Raw genomic sequence first — 22665 nt, 5'->3', positions numbered from 1 at the left:
TAAGCTGGTTTTTGAGCTGCTCCAGGACAGGATAGTCTGACTTTGGGGTTGCTGAAATAAAAGTTCTCCAAACTAACACCACCATACTTTCTTCCTGAGCTTCAAACTACCTGATTAAAACCCTGAGACTTGAGACTATTCCAAGTAGAGGTTTAGTAATTTAAAAAGTTTCATATTCAAAATGTTGGATATGGAAAACATTCAGCCCTCAGTTATTGATAAAATGAATTATGTTTTACTTTAAGAAATGGAAAGGGTCATCTGAATCTCTCCAAAGGACCCAGAAATAATGACAGTCAAAAAATGCCCCTATGATTTCCAAAATGCTCCCTAGAAGGTGAGACCCTCCCGTTGAGAGTCCTTGCTGCAGACAGTGGAGTGGGAATGGAACTTGGGTACAAGAGAGCAGTGGATCAATAGGACTTGAGGGGTAAAGCAGGAAGCATCTAAAGATGACTCCCTGGTTTCTGGTTTTGAGGACTTGGGGGTTGTGATTCTTTTAACACAGGAGGAAGCCCAGGATCGGGGTGGGGCTGGGGGTGTGGAGTTCAGTTCTTGCTTTTCTTGACTGAGGTGGTCTGAGGCACTGCCAGCCAAGGTGGGACTAGCTGGGACTCTGGAGCTGTGGAGGGGCTTCAAGAGGAGCTGGCTGCATTCTATTTCCCAGGCCAGGTAGTAGGTACCTGGGCTCGTGTGACTCCTTAAACCAGACGTATATGAATTACGTGTTTGTATGGAAACCAGTAACAACGAAACAGCTATACCGCTAAGAAATGATGAAGTATTTGGAGGAGGAGGAAAGGAGAAAGAAGGAAAAGAAGGCCAGAGTCTGGAGAACCTGGCAGGAAACGTGGTGGGGAGGGAAGGAAAGTAGTGGCTGGTCTCCAGAGCCTGGATTCTAGAACTGGACAGATCTGTGCTTAAATCTCCACTTCATCTCCTAGGAGCTGGGTAGGCAAGATCTGCGTAACCTGGTAGGGCCTCAGTTTCCTCATCTGTGAAACAGGAGCAACATAGGAACATCCCAAGGTTGTCATTAGAATTAAGTGAGAAAATGTCACCCCCAGTATGGTGCCAGCACTTAATTCATGCCCTCTGCTTGCTTCCTTTCTCATCACACCTTTCCCTCCCTCTGTGCCCACGCCTTCCTCCCAGCACAGCTGAGGCTAAAACCAGCCCAACTGCTCTTCTCCTGTTGAGTTATTTATACCTGTGGCCACTTGTGAGCGGCATGAAAAGGAGGCCTGCTGCCCTCGGGCTGAGATGCTGGGTGTGTGTGTCACCACGATGCGGGCTGCGGCACTGTGGCTGGAGGGCAGCGGTGTAAATAGTTCACGCGGACATGCCTTTCAGAGAGAGAAACACTGTGCTCACAGGAGTTTTCTCCTCCTGCCGCAGGAGTTTCCAGCCCCGGCCACGATGTTTGCTCTCTGCTGACGGGAAAGTCTTCCTCAATTTATGGTTCATACCCCATCCTTCTGAAGTGGTGATTATGTTCAAAACTCTGCCAGAAAAGGTTTGTATTTTTTTATGTGTGCCAGAATGGAAATTGGCTGTTTTTATGTCCCACAGTTAAACATATCAATTTCAGAGAATATCTCTTGGTTTTTTTCCAGGAACATGTAATAACTGAAATCTCACAGCTCCTCATGTTTTTGCCTGCTTTATTATAATTCCCCTTGTGCCTCATTATTTCATAGTTCTGTTTCTCCGTGGTCATTAGTGAACACTAATTGGAGCTTCCGACATTCCTTATTAATCCTTAATTTCCCCCCCAACTCCAAGAAAACCCCGCCCTGATGCGCTGAAGCTAAGGAGAGGTTGAGATCACACTTAATCACAGTAATTAGCTGGTTCCTGTTTTTCGAGGGGTACCTCTAAGTACCTCATTTACTGATAGGGGGTAACCATTAAAAAAAGAGTAGGTACAGAAATATATAAAGCATTCAAGTATCAGCTAAATAAAATGCAGTGTTGAAAAAGGCAATTTGGGAACATTCTGATTTTTCTTTGTAAGTGAAAACCGGTTTAGCGATCTAGGTTTCTCACCCTTTCTTTTTTCCCCCCAGCTTTATTGAGGTGTAATTAACAGATAAAATTGTATATATTTAAAGTGTACAGCATGATGATTTGATATACATACACGTTATGAAATGATTACCACAGTTAGTTAATGCATTCATCACCTCATATAGTTACTTTTTTTTTTTGGAGGTGAGAATGCTTGTCTAACTCTTAACAAATTTGAAGTATAAAATACAGTGTTATTAACTATAGTCAGCATGCTGTACATTAGATCCTCAGAACTTATTTATCTTGTAATAAAGTTTGTACCTTTCGACCAACATTGCCCCATTTCCCCCATCCCCTGGCAAGCACTTTTCTATAAGTTTGACCTTTTCATTTTTATTAGATTCCACATATAAGTGAGATCATATTTCACTTAGCATAAGGTCACCCATGTTTTCCCATGTTGTTGTAAATGGCAGGGTTTTCTTCTCTTTTATGCCTGAATAATATTCCTGTGTGTGTGCATGCAGGGGTGTGTGTGTCATTTTCATTATCCATTTATCCATCCACCGGACGCTTAGGTTGTTTCCATATCTTGGCTATTGTGAGTAATGCTACATGGAAGTACGAATAATCTCCTTGATATACTGATTTTATTTCCTCTGGATATACACCCAGAAATGGGATTGCTGGATCATATGGTAATTTTACACGCAACGGAATGAAACTGGATCCCTGTCTTATGCCAATCACAGAAATTAACTTCAGGTGGATTAAAGACGTAACTGTAAGACTGAAACCATAAAATCTTAGAGGAAAACAGGGGAAAAGCTCTTTGACGCCAGTCTTTGCAATGATTTTTTGAATACAACAACAAAAGCACAGGCCACAAAAGCAAAAATAAACAAGTGGGATAACATCAAACTAAAAGGCCTCTGCTAGCAAAGAAAAAAATCAACAAAAGGAGAAAGCCTACATAAGGGGAGAAAATATTTGCAAACTATATATCTGATAAGGGGGCAATACCTAAAATATGTAAGGAACTCATATAACTCAATAGCAAAAGCAAAAACCAAACAAAAAAAATTTAAACCAATAATCTGATTTTAAAACAGTCAAAGGGCCTGAACAGACATTTTTCCAAAGGAGACATACCAGTGACCAACACATAAATGAAAAGGTGCTCGATGTCACTGATCATCAGTGAAATGCAAATCAAAACCGTGATGAGATATCACCTCACACCTGTTAAGATGGCTATTATAAAAAAAAAAAGAAGAAGAGAAAATGTGTTGGTGAGGTTGTAGAGAAAAGGGAACACTTGTGGTAGGAATGTCAATTCGTGCAGCCACTATGGAAAACAGTATGGAGATTCCTCAAAAAATTAGAAATAGAACTACTCTTTATTTTATTCATTCACCCTGAAGAATTTTTAGGGTTTTTTTTAAAAAATATAAAACTACTACCTTCTGCAATTAAATCATAATTTTTCTCTTTTCCTTCACTGAATGTTGATATTTAAGAGCCATTGTTTTCTGGTCATGTGTTTAAACTATATTGATAAGTAGTTATGTTTTGTTTACAGGTATTCCCTCACGGCAACATTGACTGAATGAGTCCCTGCTAGGAATTTATTTGCGACCCTTGTAATTCATTGATGGTTGGTCATACAAACACATTTTGATGTGTTTTTGGCCACCAACGGCTTTAAACAAAGAGAAATACTTTGCTTTAATTCCCTGGCAGGAGTTACCTTGTCCAAGGACATATATAACCCGAGTTCATGAAAAGGCTTGTTGTTCTTTTTTTCAGATATTATCCTGTAACTATTATGCTGTATTATACTGTGAAAATGTTTATCTAAATATTCTTGTTTAAATATATTTTCCCTAATCAATGTTCATATATTTTTACATCCCCTTAGTAACTTCTTGAAACTTATTTCCTTGTATCGATTTTACCCACAGGCCGCTTTTAGAGCCTTAAAGCTAACTCTACAGCTGATAACCCCTCTCCATGACATTGTGGCCTACCTTTTCAGCGTTGCTAAACTTGGAAACTGTCCAGCACGTTTTGAATTTCCTCTCTGTCCTAACCCTTTGAGAGGTGACAGGGGAGGAGCTGAGGGTATTGGTAAGTCATTAAAGTTAATTAAAATTGCCTTCAATATTCAGTTGAAATTCCATGAAGCTCTTTTTTTTTTTTTTTTCAGTTTTACTGAGGCATAATTAAAGAATAAAATTGTCAGATGTTTGAAGTGAACAACGTGATATTTGATATACATATACATTGTGAAAGATCTCCCCCATCTAGCTAATTACTATGAAGCCCTTAATACCTGTCTCAGAGAGATGTTCTGTAGATTAAAATCTGTAAAAATTCTAGAAGGATGTATAAGTCCCCATTAAATATTAGTTTGCTTTCATTCCCTTTCCCCTCCTGGCCTTTGTGAACTAACGTGGCAAGGTCAAGGCCAAGCATTCACTGTCAAGAAGCTTGCAGAGAGCCCTCATAACAATGACCCAGTAGTCCTGTTAATAAGAACAATTGAGGCTTTAGTTTATATCTGCCCGGTGCTAATCCAAGAACTCTAACTCAGCACAAGTTCTCAGATAAATGCCTGACGTAAATTACAGACACCGAAATGCTTAGTAAGCTGGGTTTATCAGAAGCAGTGAAACTGATCTTATTTTAATAATTTGACTCCCATCGAAATTGTCATTAGTCATGTAAATATTAATCAATTAATAGCAATATATTATAACATAGTAGCCAAGGATTTTAAAGTGTGAGAAGAGACAAAGAAATGAGGTAACATGCCTATTTAAATCTAGTGGTCTTAAAACAAACGTGATATAATCTGAATCTATTCCTCTCTGGCCGGTGCATCAAGGAAACGTTTGTGGGAGATTCTGACTTGTTCCAGGAGAAAGATTGATGCCTATGTCTGAGGAGAGGCAGCATGGAGAAGGGAAGGGGTTGGTGCTGCCTTGCTGCCTCAGCAGAAAGCACAGAATTGTTGCAGACCTACTAGCAGGTCTTCAGTATAAGCATCAAGTGATTACAGATGTTCCAAAGCACTCTTAGCTCCTTTCCTTTAGCTAATTTGGGGACTGTTGTAAAATGGGTTTACTCAGAAAATAAACTGAGATGCTCTCAGTGGAGCTGGATGTTGGGAGGGTGTAGACTTTAGATGAGGGACAGGAAAAAGGAGGATGGGCTGGAAAAAATGCCATCCTTGCCCTCGAGAAGGGGAGACAGGTGTTATATGGAGATGAAATAAAAGCCAAAATAGAGCCAGAGACATGTTTCCAAAAGAAGTCACTACATAGAAAGTTTTCTAGCAGCTGGGAGGGAAGAGTCTTCAGGGAAAATGGTCTAGGGGGACTTGCCCTCACGTGAATCAATGGAGAAAAATAAGAGGGCTTGTCCTGGAGGAGGACGAGAAAAGGATACTGGCAAAGCTAACAAGTAGGACTACATGTGGCCAGTCCAGAGAATGATGAACCCACCAGCACAACACTGAGTGATAGTGGCAAATGAGGCCAAACTGTTGAGGACCTAGAATTGAGGATGTAGGAAATTGATTTCTTACTATCTGTATGCTTATGGACAGGAAACCATTGAAATATTTGGGGGCCAGGCTTTCCAAGGTGTGCAACTAGAGACACACACCTTGTCCTGTTGCCAGTAAAAACATTTGTGCTCCAGGGAGAATGTGCAAAGTTTTACATACTCTGCTTTGCTGAAAATAGGTGAAGAGCAAACCGAACTTTAAAAAAATTCCATTCTAAGATAATCATCTTTTTAAAAAGGCTTGGCTGTTCAGTTCCTAGCCTGCTTCCCAGAGTAGGCAAGGAGAACTAAGGTGAGAAGATGAGACGGGTCTGTTCATATACCCACCCAACTGCTTTTAGCCATTTCAGAGCTATTAGGAGTTAAAATAACTTTTGTAGACTTACGTGCTTTAAAATATTTTTTAAAGAGACAGTTCAAATTTCAACTGTGGTCCTCCCACTTGACTGAGGAAGCAGCTCTTAGACACTGTGGACCAGTTCTGTGGACCCTGCCAAATTCTCTCCTTCCCTGAAAGCCAGCAATTCCCTTTGGAGTCAGTGTGAAGCAGAGGATGTAGTCAGAATGTGGGAGTTTACACTGCGATCTTCTTGTAAAGGATTAGAAGCCAATTAAACCCAGACACTACAAGCTGAATTTAGGGTTTCAGGAACAAAATGTACCAGCTCTGAGTGTTCACATGGAGGCAGGGCCATTGGGATTCTGCTCTGTGTCTGATTTCCCGAAGGGAGACTTCCTGGGGAAAGGCACAAGAAGAGACTCATTTGTTTCCTGGTGTTTCCTGATAGAGGGTCTACTCTCACCCCACCCTACCCCCACCACCACATGGCAACCCTCTGCCCCATCCTCGCAGACAGGCTGCCTTCCCTGCCTGTGCCCGCCATCTCCGCTCTCACGGAGCAGTGTGACCCCACAAGAAAGGGAGGCTCAGATGAGGACTGTTATCCATGCATAACAAAGGAAAGGTAGGCCCTCCTCCACATCTGTATTTTAATCACAATGCCACCTGTCAGCACAGAGCAATTTTGCTGGGAAGTGATCATGTAAAAGTGCACACATAGCATTATATAAACAATAATGGAAATAATGAAAAGAGAAAAATCACCCATAATCCAACCATTGTAACAAGTGAAATATTTTTATTTATCTTGTCTTCCTTCTGGCCCTTGCCCAAATACATTTTACAGAGCTTAAATCACAGGGTATGTGCAACTTTATATTCTTTTTCCATTGTCATTGCAGGGGATTATAAACCTTTTCCCCTGGCTGCTGCCTAGCCTGACAGAGTGTATTGCTTGTAGAACAATCACACTAGACCTTGAACAAATAAGGCTCACTGACCATCCCTCCTCCCGTCCACCACAAAATTATTAAAGTCCTTATACAATTTGTTCTGTGACTCCTCTTCTGGTGGAAGTTTCTTTTCAGCCCAATATGACCATCAGATTTATAGGGGATTCATAAAAAGTCTAATGATTGGCCCCAATTCTTTTGTGACTGGGAAAATACCCACAAAACATTTTTCTGTTGTGCGTAAAACATCAAATGGATATGAAATCTGGACAGCTCATCTTTTCCTAAAGCCAAGAGCATATATTGAAGTACATATTAGCAACCATTCTCAGACCTGAATCTGCCCTGATCAGGCTCTCATGGATGGCCTCCCTGCTCCCTCAGTTCCCCTGCCTTCCATGCCAGAAATGTAGGAAGAGATCCAGTACCAGGCCAGATAGGGTACAAGGTTGCTCACATCTGGATGGGCTGTTGCCATAGAGTAACTCCAGAAATGCCTCGTGGGTCTCCCATCTCACTTCTGACTTGGGCTACAATCAGGGACAGTGATCAGTTTCCATAATCCTTCTCTTCCCATAGCAGGGATGTCCTCTCAAGTAGAAAACTATCACTGTACCCACAGGGAGCTGGTGAGCATTTCAGATCAGCTGACGTTCTGGTAGCCCTGGAAATGGGCCCCACCCATCCGCCCCACCAATGCTCCCTAAGGGCTCATCATTTTCTTGCTGTGCTCTCCCATTCTGAGCAGCTCATTTCCTGAGCCAATAATAGAGATGCTAGTACAGCCATCTAGATCCATGCCAGGTTCCTCAAACCACTATTGAGACCCCTAACTTAAATTTCCATCCAAAACATATAAATCATTTGCAGTAAAGGTCCAAGGAATAAGCCAATTTAGGATCTCTCACATCTACTCCTGAAATGATGAGAATCTCCTAGAAGGATGTGTGTGTGTGTGTGTGTGTATACATGTACACATGTATGTATACATATTTTTGCTTGCCTTGGATGGTCTTGAGTCTTCTTTAATCCATGAGCCATTGACAGGATGAGCCAGTGCCAGGGCTGATTTGAATGGGACAGCTGTGAGAAATGAGTGCTGGTTTACAGTAATTTCAAGTCCCTGATAGATTTACTGAGGCCTATACTTTCCCATTCCTTATAATTTCTCTTTTTCAATCTATTTAGTGCCTGTAGCCTTATAAACTTTGAAACTTTCTTTCAATAGTATGTTCTTATTCTGCTGAAAAACAAAGCAAGTTATTACATTCCTGAAGGAGGAAGGAAGGAAGGAAAGGTAAATCAGACCTTGGGTTCTAGAACATAAGGCTTTGCTGATCTTGCAAAACATATAATTAGTATACTCACAAAGAGAGAGACGTTAATTTAGGTAAGAAGTTAGCTTTGGAAATGAAATGATGGTTCACAGGGTAGCTAGGGTAGCCTGTATTTCACACTGTCTGACTAAAATGCCGTCCATCTTCTAGGGTCTGAGCTTCTAGAGCTACAGAAAATGATTGACAGCCTCCAGAGTCCCCAAGACCCCACTCTGGTGTCGCAGGTCCTTCTCCTCCGAAGAGAGGTTATGTTTCTGCAGTTTGACGCTGCAGTGAGGTACCTCATCCGGTAAGGGCTGGAGTGCTAATCCTGTTTGTTAACGTCTGCGGGGCAGGTGTTTTTGAGTGATTATGGAGGGCGGCCACTCTTGGCACGATTAGATAATGAGCTTTAAATAGTCGGGGCACAGCCTGACCCAGAACGCTGCGGCTACCAAATGCATTTGGCTGCAGAGGCTGTCGAGGTGACCTGTGTTCTTGCTGGATAATAATAGTCTTGATTTTATTAAGTGTGATTTCGATATAATTAGTTTGCATAACAGACTGTTTTATTGAGAATCATATTTTTTATACTTCTGAAGATGATTCTAAGAGTTTTGTTTATTTTTTTCAGCCCTTAATTACCTTTTCGAAAGAACAGAATTTTCACTGCACATCTGAAACCAATGGAATTGACTGAGTCAAATTTATAAATAATTTACCTCTGGCTTTGTAGGTATTAAATACTCTGCATGCAAAAAGAATGTTTATTTGGTTAAAATTAATCATGACTGATGAAAAAAATAGTTTGGATTAAGAGTCACTGTTTCCTGTATAAATAATAAGTTGTATATAGGAAGGGAAGAGGTCAGGCCTGAGGGTCTCTGCTTATTCTTAAACTGTCAAAAGTAATTAACTTCATTTGATAAATTCCCAGGGTGAGTATTTAGTCAACGAGGGGGACCTTGGAGGGCAGTGGTCTTATCTGTGGATTAGAATCACTTTCCACGGTTAGCATGTGTGTCCGTAGAGAATAGAAACGTGGGGCTTGTATGACCCATATCTTCTCTTTCTACTGCTTTTTCTTTACTCTGAGCTTCAGGGGACTCTGGCTTTAGAATGCAAATTTAGCAGGACAAAAAATCAGGCTAATTTGTTTTCTTTTGATTGATAAACAGCTTTGGGAGCTATAGCTTTGTCAAGCAGGTAGAATAAAAGGCTCTGGTTGTCAGGATGGCCGTTCATTAGCCTTCTGGGCTCTGAAATCTCGAGTCAGAATTTGCAAGGAATTTACATAGGATAAAAAAATAGGACTATACCCCAGAAATTCTCCTTGAATTCCAGCTCCACAGAATTCAGCTTGCTCCTGTTCTCCCAGGGGAACCACTCTGCTTCCCCCAGGAATTGCTTTGCTGGGCTTTCTCTGCCCTGGTGCACTCAGTCTGCAAGAATGGAGGGCACTGTGTCCTGTGTCTGGTTTCAGTATATGAGTATATTTTTCAGAGGACCTCAGAAGGAACCAGGAGTCCCTCATTTATAGCGTTTCCTCCAGCCTTTTTCCTTCAGAGGTCTTTGGGGTGTGTATGTGTTTGGAATCACACAGCTAGTAAGTAGCAGACCAGAATTAGAACCTAGGTGCATTTGACTCCAAAACCTGAGAACTAGGATGGATGCCAGACAACAGCATGATGGATGGAAAGGGAGACTCTGAAGAGAAGGCAGGAGGCAGGAGAAAAGGAGAAGCTGGAAGAGAAATGTCATTTGCCTTGAGCATTTTACTTACTGCTGAACCTGCAAGCAAGAAGTCTTTAGATAACCAAAAGAGGTGGGAAGCTTCCCTTGTGCTTCCCAGAGCTCAGCAACTCTGATTACATGTGACTGTTTACCCCAGGGAACTTTTTGCTTATGTAGACTGAAGCCTTCTCAGATTTTGAAAAGAATGAACTCTTACCTGGAATGAGAGCAGCATATTTCCATAGACCAGGGGAGAAGAGGAAGGATATAGCTCAAGGACAACAGGACAGTTGTCCCATAGAGTCTCCTGATATCTGACCCCTGCTTCTCTGTGGCATAGACCAGCTCAGGTTGCAAGAAAGATGCATGTTTCTAAGCACAAAAGTTTCACTCTGCCCCTGTCGACCTGTCCTCTGCCAAGGACCTGGTGGAAATTGGTTCTGTCCTCTGATGGCATCAGAATCACATTGCCAAGGGCCTGTCATTCACCTCCAGGCGTGGCCACCAACTTGTAAGAGTTATTTATTAGCTAGTGCAAGAAATGCCTGAGGATTGAGCTTGTCTTTAATTTCAGGTGAATTAATCATTTGCGCCGAAGGTAAATGCTTGAGTGGCACAGTGGTTCTTATCAGCCTCATCTGTCTAGGGATCAGCAAACTGCTGCCACAGGCCCCTGCCTGATTCTGTAAGGCCTGTGGGCTAAGGATGGTTTTTATGTGTTTAAATGGTTGAGGGAAAAATTCAAGAGTAGTATTTTATGACACATGAAAATTATGTGGAATTCACATTTCAGTGTCCAGAAATGACGGTTTTTGGGGAACACAGCCAGGCCTCTTCATTTATGGGAAAATCTCTGACTGCTTTCACACTACAGCCACAGAGTTGAAAAGTTGCAACAGAGATCATATGACTCACAAAGCTGAAAATATTTATCATCTGACCCTTTAAGAAAGAGTTTGCCACTCCCTGATTTAAAGGATTGGATTTCTTTGAAATTCAAGAATGGAGGGAAACAGAAAAGAGAAAAAAAAAAGTCCCTCAAAGGAATTCTATACAACAAAATAAAACATATGGCATGCAAAGTGCCACTAACCTGAATGTATTATTGATGGTCAGAGTGATTACAGTAAAAAGGAGAAGTTTGAAGAAATAAACCAAAGGTACCTTAACTTCCTGTAATAAGCCTGATTTAGGAGTACATCAAGGGATCTCTCAAGTAGCAACACCAATTTCTTAGTCCTCGAATTTGTGTTGGTTTTCTCTTCATTTTTTCAATTTATTTTTATGCTTATCTAGTTGAAGTGTCTCTGAACACACAGATATTAAGGTGTGCCTCAGGGTTGTCTGGGGATTTCTGGGAGATACCGAAAAGGCCTCATGTGGTCCTGGTCTCCAGCACCTGAGAAGTGAAGAGACACAACTGTTGCCAGGCCTCCTCCAGGCCACTTTGCAGGTGTTTTTTGGGTTTCATTTTCTTTTTCACATCCTTGCATCCAGGAAAAACCCTAGCATGTGCCAATGAATTCCCTACTCCCTGTGGTTAGAGTCAGCTTGCCTGGGATCACATTATGGGTAACTCTCTCACACACAAGATGACTGGCATTCGAGGAAACCCTTGACTGCTTATTGACAGGAAGGCAGCTGGAGTGTGGCAAAACAGTTTGGAGAATGTGATGCATCTATTCTTGTATTTTAGTGGGCTGCTGGGGAGACCTGACTATTAGGGGCTGGCAGTTGGCAGATGTACCCCTGTCACAAGCAAGAAACTGATCTTTCATTCCCATGGTTTCCCTGTATCTTGAGTGCTGCCGGCAAGCTGCATTGTTTAGACCTACCCCAGCAAAAGGCACAGGCCAGGGTTTACCAGCTGAGGGTCTGAGTGCGTTGTCACAGTGAGCTGTTTTCAGTATTTCTAAAGGCACGATGAAAAAGATATGCTTGCCCAAAAGTTTTACAGGTAAAGAAAATGTCACATTTCTTTCTTTTTTTAACTGGAATGAGTAAGAACGAGTGAGATGAGGAGAAGAGGGAACTTGCTTTGGTTGAGTTCCTATCATGTGCCAGCTCTGTGGGATAGCAAGCATGTCACCGTCTTTACAGATGTGGAAGTAGAGAGTCAGAGATGTTGCATGACTTGCCCAGGGTCACACAGCTTGTTGTAGCAGACCTTGCATTCACACAGTTTGTGTGACTCCAGAATCCTGTTCTTTCCTTTATATCATGTTTCTTCATCTCTTCCTGCAGCTCAGAGCTTAGGCTAGGTGCTTATGTGGCTTTGAGTTAAAAGCAAGAGAATGCTTAATTTAGTAGAAAAATATTTCAAAATATGGGGTCCATGGAGAGGAAGGAAATAAAAGAGGATATAGTATTAAAAATGTTAGGTATCATCTTGAGACTCCTTTCTTTACATAGCATTATATTGTACAGCTCCCTAAAAAACAGTTCCGCTGGTAAAGGGGAGATGGGACCTACTACGGACAGTGATCTGGACTGAGGGATTAGGAAAGTGAGGAAAAGGATAACCAATGATTTGATCAGTGGTGGTGCCTAGAATCTGACTCTGGTCTCTCTCGAGAGTGTATCATATGCTATGATTCTGTAGCTTAGAGTAGCAGTCATATTTACCTCTGAACTGCATTAACATTTTTAATAGTCTCCAAGCATCTATAAATTAATAGACTTAGTAGGTGTTTGGGGCTCTAAAACTCTGCCAAGAATTGTGGTTGTTTGTGGCACTTAGTAGTTAAAAGTTCTGCACACACTTACCAAGATAAGAGAGCAAGTCAATGTTCTGTGTTCTTTTATGTGATGATCAGTCTGGTGCAGCCACAAGAGGAGACACAGGAGAGACTCAGGAAAACAAATTCTTATACTCAGTTCCTAGAAACATCCATCATGCCATGTCATACAGGGCCACAGGTCAGGAGCAAGGAGAGTACTTAGGCCATGGCCTGGGAAGGCAAGGCAGGGCAGGGAAACAGTTTAATTATAAAGGTTTATTTTAATTATAAAAGTTTTAATTATAAAAGTTTAGTAATTATAAGTTTAATTTATAAATTAAAGTATAATTTAATTATAAATTATAATCATAATAAACAAAAAAGAAATGTTAAAATATAAGCAGTACAGTCAAGGATTGAACAGAAAGATGCAAACAAAGCAGGACCCAGAGGCTGAGAGAGAGAGAGAGAAATAATTTTGTGGACTGGTGGGAGAAACGCATAGGAATGGCATGGAAGGAGTCAAGCAGGGAGAGGTTTGTGGGCTATTGGGCTTCTGGGCTCTTGATTTGGGCTGAAAATAAATGTTTCCATTTGAATACTCTGCTTTTTGGTACTGTTGACTAAAGAAAAATGCACAGCCTATAAGTTGCAATTGTTTTGTTCGGGAACATTACTGAAGACTGTAGCCCAGGAGACCGTCTCTCAGATAGCTCTGAGGATCTGCTCTGAAGAGGTAAGGGAGGAGCTAGGATATAGAGGAGCTTTTGCTGAAAAAACTACAACAAAAAACCCATGTGGTCGAACATCAAAGGATTACTGCTAATCACAAAAAACAGACCTCACAAGTTAATGATTTTAGTGCTTTTCTATGTATGGGAAGATGCAAGAGTCTGGACTCCGTAAAGTTATTTCTTAGACATGCATCTTACCTGTCTAGGGCCAGTATCCTGTTTTTTTCTATTCTGAATTCCCCTCAGGGTGCACCATTGGGGGGTAGCTACATTGGCTGATGGCTTGGTGGCAGGCAACATTCTTTGTCTGCAGTACCATTGTTTTAAGTAGATATATACAATCTATAAGGGAGGCGTATATGTAGAAAGTGCCTTGGAAGTTTAGAGGAAGGTCAGAAGCGGCTGCATAATGAGCTCTGCCTCACTGGGCCCTACTGGGCTGGAAGGTCAGACCCATGTGGGACCCATCTTTATATCTCAGACAGTTCCTGACACCGTACCCCTCACATAGTAGATGCTTGATACATCACTGTCACATGAGTGAATCATGGGTCCCCTGACAGGGCCCACTGAGAATCATGAGAAAGCATTTGAATGATATGAGAAACAGGAGAAAATGTTTATATATCCCTTAGGCAACTCCAAGCGCCATCCTTGAGCTATCAGGATAAATCAGTGTTTTTATTCAGTGTCTCAGTGTATAATTGTATGCAACTATCTTTTGTTAATTCTCACAAAAATATGATTTTTGCACTAGTACAATGGTTTGATATGCAAATATAGGGCTCTTTATCCGTCTTTGAACTTAAGTTCATAAACCCCTACTTCTGCTGATGACAAAAAGATTAAACTTTTCAATTCCATGTCATTCAGCCACATTTACAGTTTAAAGTGGTCAGTTTGAGATATAAAATCAGTTAATTCAAGATTATCCCCTTTTACCTTTGTTTTAAGTATCTCCTCTTTACCCTGTTGGTGAGGGAGGGATTCTGCCCCAAGGTTATGGGGATGGCCAAACACGGGACACTAAATACTGGACAGATGAGATCAACAGCAGTTTGCTAGTCACATATACTCACAGCCGAGGGGAACAGAACATTGCATGCCATGCAGGGCCACAGTGGGTTTGTACTTGTGACCAGAGTGAACAACTAGGGGCTTGAGAGGCAGGCGTTGTCGTATCAAGAAGATATAGTGCCCCCTGGTTCCCATAGGAGGATGTGATTGGTACATTTGAATAATTCTGTGGCCTGGAAGGGAACTCAAACCACTACTTGGGGATAAGCAGGGACTGTACTTGGTCCCTTTGATAAGGAAGCTTATTTGACTAGGGGACCTTACCTGTGGGAGGAGAGTGGGGAGGGAACTTCTAGCTAGGTCGTTCGAGGCCCTCCCAATTTTACCAGATGTCAAGGACCTTAACGTGGGCCTTATGCCACCCCATTCTCCTCCTTTATCCTTCTCAGAGGTGATCTAAGCTCCTGGGGGTGCCTGTAAATCAGCCAGCAGCTGAAGAGGAGCGGCTGCCTCACCCATCTCTGTCCAGCCCCAGGTCTCTCCTGGTGGTCCTGCTGCTCCGCACCTGACTTGGACACCCCTTGGTGGTGTGTCAGGCACTCCCCAGCTCTTTCCCCAGCACCTGGTTATCTGCTCGTCTCAGGGAAGCTGCCTCACTTCCATCAGTGCTACCCTCTCCCTCAGTCATTGCAAAATCTCCTTTCTGATATCTGCTTTATGCGTGACTTGGGCCAAGCCCATGGAGGATATTTTTTTTTTTAAAGAACTTTTATTGAGATACAATTGACATACAATAAGCTGCATATATTTAAAGTGTACCATTTGATTTTTTTCTTATTAGTAATGTATATATGGCAATCCCAATCTCCCAGTTCATCCCACCCCAACACCCCCCCCCCCCCCCCCCGCCGCCGCTGCTTTCCCCACTTGGTGTCCATATGTTTGTTCTCTACATCTGTGTCTCTGTTTCTGCCTTGCAAACCGGTTGATTTGTACCATTTTTCTATAGTCCACGTATATGTGTTAATATACGATATTTGTTTTTCTCTTTCTGACTCACTTCACTCTGTATGACAGTCTCTGGGTCCATCCATGTCTCTACAAATGTCCCAATTGCGTTCCTTTTTACGGCTGAGTGATATTCCATTGTATATATGTACCACATCTTCTTTATCCATTCATCTGTTGATGGACATTTAGGTTGCTTCTATGTCCTGGCTATTGTAAATAGTGCTGCAATGAACATTGGGGTGCATGTGTCTTTTTGAATTGCGGTGTTCTCTGGGTATATGCCCAGCAGTGGGATTGCTGGGTCATATGGTAGTTCTATTTTTAGTTTTTTCAAGGAACCTCCATGCTGTTCTCCATAGTGTCTGTATCAATTTACATTCCCAGCAACAGTGCAAGAGGGTTCCCTTTTCTCCACACCCTCTCCAACATTTACTGTTTGTAGATTTTCTGATGATGCCCATTCTGACTGGTGTGAGGTGAGACCTCATTGTAGTTTTGATTTGCATTTCTCTAATAATTAGTGTTGTTGAGCAGCTTTTCATGTTCCACTTGGCCATCCGTATGTCTTCTTTGGAGAAATACCTATTTGGGTCTTCTGCCTATTTTTGATTGGGTTGTTTGTTTTTTTGATATTGAGCTGCATGCACTGTTTATATATATTGGAGATTAATCCTTTGTCTGTTGATTCCTTTGCAAATATTTTCTCCCATCCTGAGGGTTGTCTTTTCGTCTTGCTTATAGTTTCCTTTGCTGTGCAGAAGCTTTGAAGTTTCATTAGGTCCCACTTATTAATTTTTGTTTTTATTTCCATTACTCTAGGGGGTGGATCAAAAAAGATCTTGCTGTGATTTATGTCAAAGAGTGTTCTTCCTGTGTTTTCCTCTAGGAGTTTTATCATGTCTGGCCTTACAGTTAGGTCTTTAATCCATTTTGAGTTTATTTTTGTGTATGGTGTTAGGGAGTGTTTTAATTTCATTCTTTTACATGTAGCTGTCCAGTTTTCCCAGCACCACTTATTGAAGAGGCTATCTTTTCTCCACTGTATATCCTTGCCTCCTTTGTTATAGATTAGTTGACCATAGTTTATCTCTGGGCTTTCTATCCTGTTCCATTGATCTATATTTCTGTGTTTGTGCCAGTACCATATTGTCTTGATTACTGAAGCTTTGTAGTATAGTCTGAAGTAAGGGAGTCTGATTCCTCCAGCTCCAGTTTTTTTCCCTCAAGTTTGCTTTGGCTATTCAGGGTCCATGGAGGATTTAAGCAAAAGATCCCTTCTGTCCTAGGGACCTTTTGGATCCCCCCAGCTGATCCTCTCAGCAGCTTTTCTTGGGCATCCACAAGATCTAAACTCTAGAGACAGTCTTTCCTTGCTCACTAAACTAACTTCCTTTGGGGCAAGACAATTACTGTAATTTATCAAGCATACTTCCTTCTTTGTGACTTAGGGCATAAATTTCATGCTCTAGCCTTCAGGATTTTTGGTTCTTGGTGTGCAAAGCCAAGTTTGGTTCAAAACAAAACAAGAAGCTTTCTCTCTCAAACCCCAGGCTCTTATTCTTATTTAACTTAAAATTTGGTTTTACAGGTCAAGAATTGCTATCTCAGCTGCTGGTCTTGAAGTAATCAATTCAACAACTGATGTCTTTGTTCTAGAGCTACAGCTGAGCTGTCCAGTACAGTAGCCACATGTGGCTACTTAAAAGCTTAAATTAATATTGATTTCAGTGAAACAGGATTTAGAATTCAATTCCTCCGTCATGGTAGCCACATTTCAAGTGCTCAACTGCCACATGTGGCTAGTGGCTACCATCCTGGACAGTCAAATATGGAACATTTCCATAAGGCTGCAGAAAGTCCTGTTAGACAGCGCTAGTCTGTAGTTGCCTTTCCCGTGAGGGCTGTGACCTGTGAGAGTGGAGGGCAGCGTGTAAGGAAAAGGGAGTGAGGCATGATGTTGCTGAGGAAGAAGCCTGTTGCTCTCTCGAAATGTTATCTTGGAAGGAGTTTTGAGCTTTAGAAACTTGAGTGACTGCTTTTGATGAGATTCCCTTCCTGTTTTGGCAGAAGAACATTTCTGGCAGCTGGAAATGCTCCCGCCTACCAGTCTGTCGCAGACGGCATGCACCATGGTTTGCCACCACTGAGCGACTCCCTCATGAAGAGCATTTTTGCCTCACAGCTCAGCCTGCCACAGCCCCTGGATCCACGGAGCCACCAGGTGTGTGGAGAGCTGTTTCCATCCCAGTAAAACGGGCCTTGTGCCGCAGTGCCCGTCAGCCTTGGTCGCCTCCCCTTCCCTCACGTGGCAGAGTGGGCTGGGCCCCCATGGCCCGCTGTTGTTCCCAGTCAGGGGCTCTGCCTCTAAACCAGTGCTTATCTGCTCACAGCTGGTGACAAAAGCAACACCTGATCTCTTCCATGTAATACATAATAATGATAGCAATTACCGCACATACATTAGGTCAGCAGCTGAGTTTTGAACAGCCCGGTAACAACATGTGTTATCGAATGCAATCCTGGCAACTATTACTGCTCCTGGGTACCAGCTGTATTACCCACCTGCCTCAGCTAAAGAGTTTAAGGTTGCGGAAGGCCGTAGATCAGACTGCCTCGTAGTCACGACGACACTAGGTCACAAACTGTATCAGTTATCTATGGCTTCAGAGCAAATTACCCCCAAATTTAGCAGATTAACACAAGAAACCTTCATTATTTCATATAGTTTCTGAGGCTCAGGACTCTGGGAGCAGCTTAGTTGGCTAGCTCTGGCTCAGGATCTCATGAGGCTGTGGTCAAGATGCTCCACCTCTTAATGGGAAGAGAATCAAAGAATTTGTGGACAGGGACTTCCCTGGCAGGGATTAGGGATTGAACCCACACTGCAGGGTTAGGGATCAAATCCCTGGTCAGGTAGCTAAGATCCCACATGCCTCTCGGCCAAAAAACCAAACATAAAACAGAGGCGATACTGTAGCAAGTTCAATAAAGACTTCAAAAATGGTCCACATCAAAAAATTAAAAAAAAAAAAAAAAAGAATTTGTAGACATATCTTTTTTTTTTTTTTTTTTTTTTTTGGCTGTGCTGCATGGCATGTGGGATCTTAGTTCTCCAACCAGGGGACTGAACCTGTGCCCCCTGCTGTGGAAGCTCAGAGTCTTAACTCCTGGACTGCCAGGGAAGTCCCTATGGACATATCTTTAAAACCGCCTCACAAGCCCAGACCTTTTGACTCCAAAACCTCCAACTTAATGTTTTTATGTTACAAAGCTAAGCCGAGTAATGTCAGCATCAGCCCCATGTAGGTCTCACATTCCTACCTTCCCTAAGTGCAAGACAATGACTCTTGGCCCAAGCCTTGACCCTCATTTAGACCCAAAGACAGGGTTGAACCGTTACCACTGGGCCTGCTCCTGCTGCCTTTGGGTGTTGCCTGGGGTTAGGTGGATGCAGGTGTCCTGGTTCCCTGCTACCTGCATCAACTCCAACTCTAGGAATTGTCTGAAGCCAGTACCAGGTCTGGAAGTGTAGAATGGGATCAGATGGACAGGCCCACTATATCCAGGGCTGCATGTCATGCCCCAAGGAGTAGGGGTTGCCTTGGCTGTTGGACAGTGATGTGAAGAAGACAGAGGCCCATGTGTAAGGTTGCGGCATTGGTTTTGAGTTGTTGCCTAGAATTGGAGCACAATGGTCATAAAGGACAAATATTTAAGGTTTGTAATATTGAAAAAATTTGAGTACATTTCCTTGTGCTGATTATAAATATGTACCATTGGTTTTATACTGTTCTGGGACTTCCAAATACTGGTGTTGACTATTAACACTGAAACCTTAAGTACCCTGCTGTGTTTAGTCACTTTCTGAAAAATCAGTTTAAAAAATAAGATTGTTACTCTCTCCTCTGCATCATCAGGGACTCTTCATCAAGAACTGTTTCTGCCTAATAGAGCAATCACCCCCCAGTGCTCGGTGTGCAGACACAGACAGCTTGTTCATGGACAAATGTCTGTTACCTATACACATGATTATGCAGCGTTATTATATTTATTATTTGGTTCTTTTAGGCATTTGCGCTCTTCCCTTGGAGAACATTTCTGGAAGATGGAGGACCGTTTCCAGTTGTGGGCAGCAGCCCAGATACCCTAGAGTATAATATGCAGGTAGGATAGGTCTTCCCGCTTGTCACAGAGAGAACTGAACGCAGACTGCAAAGCAGGTGTCATTGGGTCCATAGGTCCGATCCTTCATACTCTAGCCAGTGGTGAATGACTTATAAGATCATGTATAAGATACGGTATTTGGTTATGATGCTGTGAACCCAGTGCTGCAAGGTGAGTCATGTTTTCGTATGACAAGAGAAAGTCATCATTTCAGCTGGTATCAGACTTGAATCAGCTAAAATTCTCATGGCTAATAATGATCTAGGGGAGTAGTCATCCATTTCCAGTCACTCTCTGGGCCTCTTAGAGTAACTCTCAGGCTGGCAGTTCAGAGGCATGTGATTACTGACCCCTACAGTGGTAGGAAGAGATCTCTTTAAGCGGAATTCAAAAGGAGAATTTCTTTCAACTATACGTTTTCCCCTGATTATTTAAGCAAATATTAATGTATTTTCATTTTTTTAAATAGAAAGTATTAAAAAAGTATTATTAACAACATGAAAGTCAATGATACATTTGCTTCAAAATAATATGGAGGTGGGGAGTGGTGAGGATGGGGCAGGACTGGCCATAGATGGGTTGTTCTTGGAGCTGGGTGATGGGAACTATTCTGTTTGCTTTTGTATGTGCTCAAAATTGCCCGTAAGTAAAAAACTTTTTTTTTAAAGTAAAGTAGTAAGAATGGTTTAAAAAAATTAATCCTAGTTGCCCACTAGGAAATGATCACAGTTCACTTTGGTTTTTTCCCTGTATTTTCCCTGTGCATGCATGTATCCTACTATACACACACCGTTTACAGCCTCCACTGTGAGGTCTGGGAAACTTGGACTTCCATACAGAGCCGAAAGTCTGATATGTTCAAGGGAGACTGTGAGCTAGAAATGTTGCTATGATTTTTATGGATTTTTTTTAATAGTTGAGAGCACGGGGCTTGTAAACACAACTACTCCTAGTTTTCTCCCCCAAAGCCACATGTAAAGGATACATAGAAATGTTCAAAATGAATGCTTTGGTTTTGTTTTGTTCTTTTTTGCTTTTAGCTGTGCCTCTGTAGGCTGAGTGACCGTGACCTCAAGGTGGCTCATGGAGAGCTTGTGAGCATGCAGCTGCTCATGGAAGATGTCCTTCTGAGTAACTGTCAGACGATCACGGAGGGTCCCCCAGGACAGCAAGCCACACTGGACAGAAATGCACAGGTATTCTTGGTGAACCGTCTGCACACCTGACCCATGCTGCATTGTGCTGAAGGACCTTTCTACTTGGGAGGTGGGCTAGAGAGCTCCATCTGCCCCACCGCCTCTCCCAGGGTCCTGGGACGGTGCTAATGCCTCACGGAGCAGCAGGGATGCAGGGGTGGCCGTGAGAGCCCCTCCAAAGCACTTTCTTTCACAGGAAGCCCCGTGGTCAGTGGTACATCCATTTCTTTCCATTTTAAAAGGAGAACATACAATATGGGTGTGGCGGTCCGTTGAAACCAGTTTGAACTACAACTGGCTGCTTTTCCTTGTGAGTCACACGTTTAGGACTGGAGTTGGAAGCGTATGGCAGAGGCCCAGGGGAACATCTCCAGTCTGGCTCCTGTCTTCATCACTCAGCTAGCCCATGGCCTCCTAGGCAAGCATTCCCTTCTCCAGACTTGTCCCTCTAAAGCTCTAGGGTACCAAGAGCCAGTAGTCCTCCTAGTGTCACAACTTGAAACAATTCTGCGTGATTCTGGAACCAGAGACTTGTCTGGACACGGGGTAAGCTAGCCAGTCCCCCCCATTTAAAAAGCCTCCTTTTCAGAGCCAACCTCTCTGCCACCAGCCAGTTCCAGTTCCTTACCTTCCACCCACTTCTTAGAAACTGCACTTTGTCTTCTTCATCTCACCGAGACTGCTTTCATCAGGAGCACCGTGGTCCTTGTCACTAAATCTTCTGGATACTTGGCGGTCCCTGTGCCTTCTCAGACTTCTCAGTCAGCTCCCCTACCTCTGGCAATCGGGTTCTGTCCCACTTCCACCACTGCCAGGGCTGCATTTTGACTTCCATGACTCTAGCCACTTTTGTCTTTGTGGGCCCATTTCGCCATTAAAAAAAGTGAAGAGTTATAGTTTACAACCGTGTTAATATAAAGAGAAATATATTAATGTCATAAATTACAGCATTTTATTCAACCTAAATGTTCTTTTTTTTTTCTGATTTTAAAAGAAATTAAAACATTTTGTGGCCCCCAGGCCCTGTGCCTTCTGTGTCTAATGAATAAGTTTACCTTGAACACTATTAATAGAACATTATTAGTTAATAATGTTGTCTATGATTGAGATCTGTTCAAAGTGCTTCATTAATTATTAATTTCTTTAGTTCTCACAATAATCCCATGATTAGAGGATTATTTGATTATTCTCGTTTTATAGGTAAGAATACCATGACTCAAAATGTTAAATGATATGCCTAAAACTCCCTTGCCGAGAGAGAGAAGAGAAACCCAGGTTCCAACCTAACAGTCTGGCCCTGGAGCTCCCTCATACCCTCACCCACAGTGTTGCTGTACCCCTCACCCTCTCCCTGGGCAAACGCGTCTACTTTTATAACGTGGATGGCTTTACGTGCGATGACTCCAAAATCTACGTCTAGTCCGAATCTCTGTCGCGTCAGATTCATGTGTTCAGCTGCCTTGTTCCATCTCAGAGACACTATGTCCCAAACTGAGCTCTTTTTACTGCCCCCAAACGTGCTCCTCCTTCCTTATGCCCTGTCAGTTAACCACCACCTGCCCAGTTGCCCAAGCAAAGGAAATCTGGGTACCTGACTGTGATTTCTGTCTATCATATCCCACAATCAGACACCAAGTTCTAGTGTCCTATTATTTTAATATCTTTCCAGTTTTCTCCATCCTCCCTCACCACTCCCCTCCCTCCACCCGTCCAAATCATTATCACTGCCTAATGCTGGGCCAAGATCATAACATCCAAAGGACTCTGTAATTCAGTTTTGCCTCCTCCACGTCCATTCACCAGGGTAATATTTTTAATGCAAACCTGATTATGTCACTTCCCTCCTGTAACTCTTCAGTGACTCCCAAATGCCCCGAGAATAGAGTCCGGGTAC

At 42.5% G+C, this 22665-nt stretch overlaps 2 protein-coding genes across 2 annotated transcripts in view; both read left to right on the top strand.

The window, feature by feature from the left end:
- The window catches only part of LOC130854855 (uncharacterized), a 45495-nt gene extending 44005 nt beyond the window's left edge, over positions 1–1490 (top strand). Inside the window, exons 15-16 of the mRNA XM_057737739.1 lie at positions 1399–1444; positions 1485–1490. Coding sequence (XP_057593722.1) covers positions 1399–1444; positions 1485–1490 — 52 coding nt within the window. The remainder of the gene's footprint in view (positions 1–1398; positions 1445–1484) is intronic.
- Positions 1451–19584, top strand: LOC130855729 (coiled-coil domain-containing protein 162-like). Its single transcript, XM_057739684.1, has 5 exons — positions 1451–1516; positions 3978–4143; positions 8367–8505; positions 17479–17632; positions 19480–19584. The coding sequence occupies exons 1-5, from the start codon at positions 1493–1495 to the stop codon at positions 19582–19584; spliced, it is 588 nt and encodes a 195-aa protein (XP_057595667.1). The 5' UTR covers positions 1451–1492.
- Positions 19585–22665: the final 3081 nt, after the last annotated feature.

Source organism: Hippopotamus amphibius, chromosome 6 (assembly GCF_030028045.1).
Source record: "Hippopotamus amphibius kiboko isolate mHipAmp2 chromosome 6, mHipAmp2.hap2, whole genome shotgun sequence".
Taxonomy (NCBI): domain Eukaryota; kingdom Metazoa; phylum Chordata; class Mammalia; order Artiodactyla; family Hippopotamidae; genus Hippopotamus; species Hippopotamus amphibius.
Note: the sequence above shows the minus strand (reverse complement) of the source record. Positions and strands in the feature narration are given on the sequence as shown.